This window comes from Parasteatoda tepidariorum, chromosome 10 (genome assembly GCF_043381705.1).
Source record: "Parasteatoda tepidariorum isolate YZ-2023 chromosome 10, CAS_Ptep_4.0, whole genome shotgun sequence".
In the NCBI taxonomy this organism is placed as follows: domain Eukaryota; kingdom Metazoa; phylum Arthropoda; class Arachnida; order Araneae; family Theridiidae; genus Parasteatoda; species Parasteatoda tepidariorum.
In genome coordinates this window covers 81,443,257-81,452,903 of record NC_092213.1, presented here as the reverse complement: position 1 = coordinate 81,452,903, position 9,647 = coordinate 81,443,257, and the positions used below count along the sequence as shown (strand labels likewise).

Genomic DNA, 9,647 nt, shown 5'->3' with positions numbered 1-9,647 from the left:
ACCCTTATTTGCATAGAGTAGTAAAATTACAATTAATATCATCATATTTCAGTTATTACTGTTTTGTTTGAAAAAATACATATTTTTTGGTAGTTTTATACCAGACTTTCTGGTAAAATATATTTTGATATAATATGTTGATAAAATATATTTAAAATATATTTATATTCGGTATAAAACACATTTAAATTTTATCAAAAATTAAAAAAATGAAGATAACATTTTGAAAAATTAATTCAAACTTAATATTTGAGAGATTTGTTTGTTTAATATGATAGAAAAGAAAATGTCAACTATGGTATGTCTATTTTGTAAAAGAGTAAATCAGTTAATGAATAAGTAGAGCAAATGAGTTCCTTTAAAAATTTAAGAAGAATGAAGAAAGAAACAGTATACATATTTTGTATACAATTTTATTTTAGAAAATACAAACTTCACTTTACAGTAACAAAATTTACTTTATAATCAATAATATCTCAATCAAATACATCAACAAATCTCTATAAATATATAGACTAGATATTGTGTAAAACAAAATTAACATTCAAAATAAATAATTTTTTTTCTTCTTATTGTCCTCACCCGTCATCTTTTTTGTTACCTCCATCAATCAGCTAAAAATACAATCAACAGAAAAATTGATGTCAATTATATGATTGATATCATCTACTTTGAAAAACACACAAATCACTTAAATTTACTTAACATTTTAGACTTGCCAAAGTTGTGGAAAAAAGCATGGTAACGTAACTTTAAAAACAGGTTTTCAAACTTAAACATTGAATTAAAAAATTAAAATTTAAAGAAATTATACTAAATAAAATAAGAATTAAATGAAATTTTTTCATAAACAAATTCAGCAATTACACTTTGCATTATAATATTCTACTGTTAGCTTTTTATTTCATAACAGTCGTTGAACAGCCGACCCAATTTTGAGTTTACGACTGCTAATATTAAATGCTGTAGCCTTGTAAGTTTGAACTAACCCAGAAGACAAGGAAACTCCTGGATCAGTACCCCCAGAGGTATGATTTGTTATGGGAACATGAAGGACTTTGTGACTCGACAGATTTAATGTGCATCAGTCACCATTTACTACACGAGGAGCCTTCGGCCGGCTGGGATCGAACCCACGAACTCTTGGATATGGGACCAGTGCCCTACCAACCAAGCTATCCCGGCCCTTCTATTGTTAGTTTCTTTATAACCTTCGTTGAACAGCCTACCCAATTTTATGGGTTTACGATTACTAATGCTCAACTCCCTAACCTTGTAATTTTGAACCCAATCCAGAAGACAAGGGAACTCCTGGATTGAGTATTGGGAGAAATTTGCCTTCGTGGAGAACTTTTTGATGTAGCTAACACGAATTAGCGTTACATGGAGAGGAGGACCATGAGAATCTCCCACGGTTAGCCTGACGGCAAGGGGACTCTAACCCAAGATCCATTTGCACCTGAGGATATTTCACGTCAGCACTGTGGTCGGCATGCGGAATTCGTATCGACTGAGATTCGAACCCGGTTTGCCTCATTGGAAGGCAAGGGCTCTATCCCCTGAGCCATTGCGGCTCATGTGAAGTCTTTGAAAATTATTTTGCATTTTCTTAATGTATATAGTGCTTAAAAAGTACTTAAAAGGTACTTATTTATTGGGGAAAGATTTAGCTTTGCACACTGTATTTGGTATAACGAAACCTATCAAAATTCTTTTTTTTTTTTTAAACTGTTCTTTAAAAAGGTATTTGTTTATTCATTTTTTTAGAATTGAAAATATCATTGCTGAATACAAAATTGCGGAAGCTATGAGAATGTTTCAAAATTCTGTACCATCTGAGTTTGGAATTACTACTCAAAGTAACACTGTTCTTGGAATTAGTGAGCAATGTATATCTATTTTAAAATCTTTACCTGAAACTGAGTCTTTGGTGGAGAAATTAAAAATTTTGGGTTAGTTAAATGTATTTTTTTTATGCTATCTAAGTGGTACATTTTTTTTTTTTATCTTTATATACTTTTCTGCATATACAGTGTGATGCAAAAATATGCTCAACTCCCTAACCTTGTCATTTTGAACCCAATCCAGAAGAGAAAGGAACTCCTGGATCAAGTATTGGGAGAAATTTGCCTTCGTGGAGGACTTTTTGTGGAGCTACCCTGCATTAGCATTACATGGACCACGAGAACCTCCCACGGTTAGCCTGATGGCAAGGGGACTCTAACCCATGATCCGCCTACCACTGAGGATATTTCACCTCAACACTGTGGTCAGTGCAAGTTGGATGTGAAATTCGCATCGACCAGCCATCGCCGGGATCGCACCCCTGTTCACCTCATTGGAAGGCGACCGCTCTATCCCCTGAGTCATCGCGGCTCTCTACTGCTAGTTTCAAAATATCATTTAACTCTTAATTGGAATAATTTATTCTTGCTAAGAGATAATTGATATTCTCTTGAAAATTGCAATTTAGATTAATTTTGAACGCTTTAAAAAAATGCTCTTGAATGCTTTTAAAAAAAATCCATGATTATTGTACAGAGGATGATTGGAAGTGAGTTCTCTTCAGTGATGAGTCGTGATTCAGTCTGTGACTCAAGGCATGTTCTGATCTGCAGAGAGCCCGTGAGTTGATATCGGCCTTGTAACATTGTTAAAAAGGGCCGCTGTTGTTAAAGTGGTCTGATGATTTGGGCAAGCGGGTATATCAACATTCTTCAACAGAGGTGAGTATTCTTGACAGGCAAGGGATGAGATCTTTCTGCAGAGTATATGGACCAAATTTCATCCTTATTAAGGGTGCATAGCCAAATTTTTCAACAGAAAATAAGCACCCTTTAAGCACTCAAAAAAAATTTTAAGCACTATACACATTAACAAAATGCAAAATAGTTTTCAAAGACTTCACATGATCATGATTAAATAACTAGTTCCTGACAAAGAACTCTTTTCTTGATCACATTAGCCAAGATAGAGAGATTTTTCGGATCGATATCAGAGGGTGGAAAATAAAGCCTGAAATTGAGAATATCTTGCAAAATAAAGCAGAGGTGCACATGAGAGTGCTAGAATCTCATCAAACTCAGCTCAGATGCACATATGGACTCGCAAGTATTTCATCAAACATGTAAAATGAATGGCGCTTTCATATGCTATGGATAAATGGTACGCCGGATTGGATTGTGGTCAAATTAATTGTAAAAACGTTGAATAGAACAATGCCAAAAGCACGCTTTTGCATAATATGTGGCGAAAATCGACAAGGTAAAAAAAATTTCATTTCTGGAAAGGGAAAATCAAGCACTTTTTAAAACCATCCAATGAAAAAAAGCACCTGCCAAGGGCTTTTAAAAAACGAAAATCAAAAATAAGCATCTTTAAGCACTTTTTAAAAATGCTACGAACCATGTTATTAATAATGCCTGCCCACACAGGGCTCAGGTGATGGGCAAATACCTCAATTCAATGATTGCGATATACCCCGAATTTAATCCCATCAAACACGTATGTTAAGAAATATCAACCCTTTATAAAACACTGCTATTTAAATATTTTCATAAACCCCTTTATGAAAGTTTATAGGACTACCGGTTGGGAACCGACAGTTCAATAAAATTATAAATAGTAATATTCATAAACCCCTTTCATAACCCCCTTTATGAAAGTTTATAGGACTACCGGTTGGGAACCGATAGTTCAATAAAATTATAAATAGTAATATTCATAAACCCCTTTATGAAAGTTTATAGGACTACCGGTTGGGAACCGATAGTTCAATAAAATTATAAACAGTAAGATTTTGTTGTCATAAGCCACTTCAGCAAGGGGTGGGACTGCTCTTTTTTTCCAGTTTCACCTTCTATAGCCGAGAATTTGACTTCTGTTGCACCCATACGTGATACCCGTTTATGGGTTGGACCCATTTATACATCCATTCATTTAATCACAGATCGTAATTTTGACCATAACGGGAGAACAATCAATCCTTAATTCAGTACCCCCAGAGGTTTCATTTGTTATGGGAACATGGAGGACTTTGTGACCTGACAGGTCTAATGCGCACCTGTCACCATTTACTACAGGCGAAGCCTTCAGCCGGCTGGATTCGAACTCCCGCTCTCACGAACAAGAGTGCAGCGCTCTGTCGACCGGCAGGCTTGGCCCCATTTGTAATATAATTAAAAATAATAAAATAAAGTATTCCTGCAACAGTTCGTTGTAAGCCTGAGGGCTCATGAAGATATGAGCTCTACAATTTCGTGACCAAATGTCTGATTGTGCAAATACACACAATTGCGCACAGGCCACTTCTACTTTCCAGACAAGCTGGCATGTATGGAAGAAGCTGCAAAGGCTTCAAGTCGCACTGAGGATTGTAATCCACCTCTTCAGAATGACAGGTCTGGTAAAAATTATGAAATAAATCGATATATTTAACGTAGATTTGCAGCAAATCAAAAATATGTAATGTACAGATGCATATCTGCAGGGGTGATTGTGAGCCCAACTAAAAAATCCCGAAAATTTCTTCAGCCAAATCATTAATGACGCACTTCAAAAAATTAATGTTTTTATAAATTTAAATCATTGATTCACAACAAGAAATTCCAAATAAATTACGTGCAGCATAATTTATATTAATAATTATGTATAAGTTTACTTTTATGTCTAATCACATTTATTATTCCACTAGAAAAAAATATTTACAAATGAAAGAGATGCTAAGTATAAATTCTAGTTCTAAAGTTTTTAAATAAAATATACAAGAATTTTTATACATAAATGTGATCCATGATTTCTTGAAACTTCCGCACCTTGGATTTCCGGATCGCGGTTAGCGAAAAATCCGGAATTTTCCGGTGCACAATCATCTCTGTATATGTAAAAATAATAAAAGAAATCTGTTTGCTTATTCTCCAACTTAAATTTGACTTTGATAGGACCAATAGTATATTAGGCTAAAATATTAAATAATAATATAATAGTATATTAAACTAAAACTAAACTCAGTGGCGCAACAGCCCATGGAGGGCCAAGGCCTACTGTGCCCATCTCAGTTTTCTTGACCTTGGGCTCTGGGGTGCAGGAGCAGATGTTCCGATCAGGTGGTCAAAGAAATGCGGAACCCCCAGTGTTTAGTTCCCAAGCATGCTTGGTACTCATTTATCTACCCACCGAAGGGATGAAAGGCTGAGTCAACCTTGCCCGGCCCGAGGATCGAGCCAAGGACCTGTGGCACGACAGCGCAAACCGCNCATTAAATTCAAAATAAATTATATACAGCATAATTTAAATGAATAATTATGCATAAGTTTACTTTTATCTCTAATCACATTTATTATTCTACTAGAAAAAAATATTTACAAATGAAAGAGATGCTAAGTATAAATTCTAGTTCTAAAGTTTTTAAATAAAATATACAATAATTTTTATACATAAATGTGATCCATGATTTCGTGAAACTTCTGCACCTTGGATTTTCGGATCGCGGTTAGCGAAAAATCCGGAATTTTCCGGTGCACAATCATCTCTGTATATGTAAAAATAATAAAAGAAATCCGTTTGCTTATTCTCCAAATTAAATTTGACTTTGATAGGACTAATAATATATTAGGCTAAAATATTAAATAATAATATAATAGTATATTAAACTAAAACTAAATTAAACTCAGCAGCGCAACAGCCCATAGAGGGCCAAGGCCTACTGTGCCCATCTCAGTTTTCTTGGCCTTGGGCTCTGGGGTGCAGGAGCAGATGTTCCGGTCAAGTGGTCAGCGGAACGCGAAATCCCCAGTGTTTAGTTCCCAAGCATGCTTGGTACTCATTTATCGACCCACCGAAGGGATGTAAGGCTGAGTCAACCTTGCCCGGCCCGAGGATCAAACCAGGGACCTGTGGCACGACAGCGCAAAGCGCTACCGCTCACCCACCGGGCGTCATAATAGTATATTAGACATCACTATATTAGGCTAAAATTAAAAGTATGTTACAAGGAAAAAAAATTAAAATACAGAAAATAAATTACTTTTTTCATTTCAATATACTTGAATGCAGTCAGAAATGATGATAACGCATATCCTTCTTCTCCAAACATAAATCTAAAAATTAGATAACAGATATACAAAATTGATAACAGATTAAGTTAGACAGATAAATTAGATAGCAGATAAATTAGATAACAGATATACTGAACAATAATTTATGAATTATTAAAAAATTTTTATGCAAATATAATTAAAAAAAAGAATTAGAATTTAGGACATTTATAAACATGATAAAATATGAAACATACTGTCTTTAGCCATTGTAAGCAACGAATAAGTCTAACAGATATGAAATTTAACATTAATGTAGATGGTAGAACACATTCTGCATCTTTCTTTTTTTTTTCTCTCTCTAATTTTAGATACTTACTTTTGATTTTTATTTCGGAAGTGATTATTCTTGTAAATTGATCTTAAAATATTAAATATGATCATGTACTAAATTACCACTCGATCTACTATGAGAACTACTTTAACTTTCCATTTTATTTAATTTTAAAAATCTAAAATTTTGTTGCTTTATTTTCTAGACTTGCAAATTCAATTTCTTCCCTATTTATTCATTTGATATTTTCTGAATCTTACTTTTAACCTTATTTAATATTATTTTATCTTAACGATCCTTTTTTTAATTTTTAATTACTGCCTATTTCATAGTAAGTAAACTTACATCATTTTGACTATAAGTTTTCGAATGGTGAATGAAATAGTAAAACTTGAAACAGTTCTTTTTAGCTGGCAGGCTAAAAAAAATTTTGGTGCAGTTTTATGTCAGCTGACACTAGCTTTAACATTTTTTTCTTTATAATGTTTATGTTTTATTTTCGTTTTGGTTTTTAAATTGTAAAAAAAATATGCATTTTTGAAGGATTTCCAATTAAATTTCTTGTAGTTTAATATATTTAATTAGTTAAAATAAAAAATTTATTTACCGGAAAGGGAAAGTGAAACAAAATTTATAAATTTACTCGCAATAATATTTTTACCAAACTTGCCACAACAATTTCAGAAAAGAGCTGAACTTTTCATTGTAATTTAAAACCTTAGAAACAAGTTTTTCAGAACAAAAATTAAACATTTTTAATTAAGCTAAAATAAAATTTATTATCTAAAGGAACTATTAAGCTAAACAACATTTTTAACAAATATCTAAGTTAATGTAATCAATAATATTAATTAAATTACTCTTCTGTTAGCTGTTTCAAAAATTCCTTACATATTGAACTTTCGAATTTAATAAAATATCAATATTCTGTTTAAAATTCTAATTTGGCTTAGTATAATATATTTTAATCAGAACTTAAAAAGTTGGACTCTGAAAGAAAGGTCAAAAAGAAAAACGGTAGGATCAAGATCTAAAAAAGAACTAAGAACTAGATGAACTAGGCAACTAGATGAAAGGAACTAATTAAAGCAGACCTGAAATCAATCAAAATTACCAACTACAAGAAAAAGGCAACTAACAGAAAAGAATGGTTCAAAATCTTAAAAGTGACCAGGGCTCTGCAAATCCTGTAGCATTAGGATGATAATAACTTAAATTTAATTTTAGCTCTTCGCAAATTTAAAAATGCAGTGTAACTTTTTTCTTAAATATTAATTTTTGTACAACTCCATACAGTTCCCCACTATAAAAATTTTGTGATCATTGAACTCTTAATCGGACTGAAATCTTTTTGTATAAATTCTGCAAAGAGATCAAATTTTTAGAGAGATCAATCTTGGTCGTTTAAGATTTGATTTAATTTTCACAATAGAAAATAGGCATATGATCCACCATTCCTTCTAATAAAATGTAATAATAGGAATATTTAATTAAATAAGTATTTTTTCAAGCATACAACCTTTTACAATCTTTTTCAAGCATCCTAAAAATTTTTAAGCAACAAATCAGATAGATGATGATATACTTTCAATCAATTTTTTAGAATTTGCAGATGGCCCCTTAATTCAGCAAGTTTTGGCAAATTTAAAATTGTTAATTAGGTCTAAGGATAATTAAGTTTAAAATCATTAATTTAGTCTAAGTTCAGTTCTAATAGAATTTGGGCATAAAAAAGAGAAGATACATGGAAAAGTGGCACGCCTGTTTTTATTAATTAAATCGAAATTGAAATTCTATACATTGTGATTCTCAATATCTACAATGGAAATTACACACACAATTTTAACCTCTTTGATTTACACTTAAAATACATAATGCAATTCATTCAACGAAGTTTTGCTGAAGGATCAACAAAAAGGGGTGAATAACATAAAATAACAACCAATCAACGTAAAGGGGGTCTAAAAAAAATTAGTTCTTAATATCTAAATTTTCAAAATTTTTAGATAAGAGGTTTGTGAAATATTTGTTTAATATTTTTTATTTTTTTGCAATGTTAGAATTTAAATGAAATAAGTTTTCATTCTATTTAAAGAAATTATATTTTTTTGTTCTTTTTAAAATACAGTGAAACCGCCAGGAAAGACCGCCTCTATTTATGACCACTTTTTTAAGGCACGGAATTTTTTTCCATAAACTTAGTGTTGAAAAAAACCTTTAGGTGAGACTATTAAAACCCCTCCATCTGCACCAAATGTAGGAAAGGTCGAATAAGAAAGCAGGAAAAAATATTGAAACAAAAAAAATAAGTAGATTAAAAGGCATTCAAAATATTTTTGCGTGGCTCTTATTTAGAGAGCTATTTTTGATGATACAACCTCATTTTGCAGTTATAGGTAACTAAAGACGATGCTATCAATGATTTACTTTTAGAGTTTGAAATTATATTAGAAAAAAAAAGTTTTTTTTAGAAAAAACAAGTATCTCAAACAAACAAACCTCATCTCATCTTTTAAAGCTAAAGAATATTTATGATATGAAATTATATTTAAACTTAAACAAAAAACATAATTGTTTATTTGCTTAAAATAGCTTTATCATTCATAATAGGTAAAGTTGTTTTTACACATAATTGTATCAGTTGGGATCATTTTTATAGACGCTACATTTTATTCATTGATCCGTCTTTTCATGAGGCCAACAAAAGTGGCATTTCCACACCAAGAAAATGACACTGACTAAAATTAAAATTGTTTGCAAAAAATCATGTACAGGGTATCTGCACTACATTTGGCATTTTCAAATCCATATCTTTACATGACTAATTCCAAAATTTTTTAATGACTTAACGAAGTTACTATTTACTCTAACAAAAACACAACAATAAATTTAAAAAAGCATTATACAGTGAAACCTGCCAAGTTGACCACCCTTGCAAGTTGGGCACCTGCATAAGTTGACCTCAATTATCAAGAACGGAATTTTTCCTATATAATATAAAGAATCAAAACCTTTGTAACTTGACCGCCTGTCTATCTTGTATGTTGACCACTGAAATAAGTCAATTTTGTCTAGGAGTATTATGGAATTCTATTCTAAAACCCTCATAAGTTGACCAGAAAAAAAAAAAAAATTTCAGAAAATTTTCTGTCATTTTAGCAATGTGTGTTAAAATTTAACTTGTTTGGTGAAATAGTGTAAAAAGCTAATCTAAACCCTTTTGTGAGTTGACCATCAGGGGAAACTGTAAGGGGTCAGCTTTTGACCATTTCTTTCAT

The 9,647-nt window shown here is 31.8% G+C and overlaps 1 protein-coding gene across 4 annotated transcripts in view; it reads right to left on the bottom strand.

Moving 5' to 3' along the window:
• Positions 1-395: 395 nt before the first annotated feature.
• LOC107456677 (VPS9 domain-containing protein 1) overlaps positions 396-9,647 on the bottom strand; it is a 48,864-nt gene continuing 39,612 nt past the window's right edge. For all 4 annotated transcript variants that reach the window (XM_043055432.2, XM_071187061.1, XM_043055433.2 and 1 more), the window contains 2 exons: positions 6,026-6,098; positions 396-614 (listed from right to left, as the gene is read on the bottom strand). In XM_043055432.2, the coding sequence (XP_042911366.1) occupies positions 579-614; positions 6,026-6,098 (109 nt within the window). In that variant the 3' untranslated portion in view covers positions 396-578. The remainder of the gene's footprint in view (positions 615-6,025; positions 6,099-9,647) is intronic.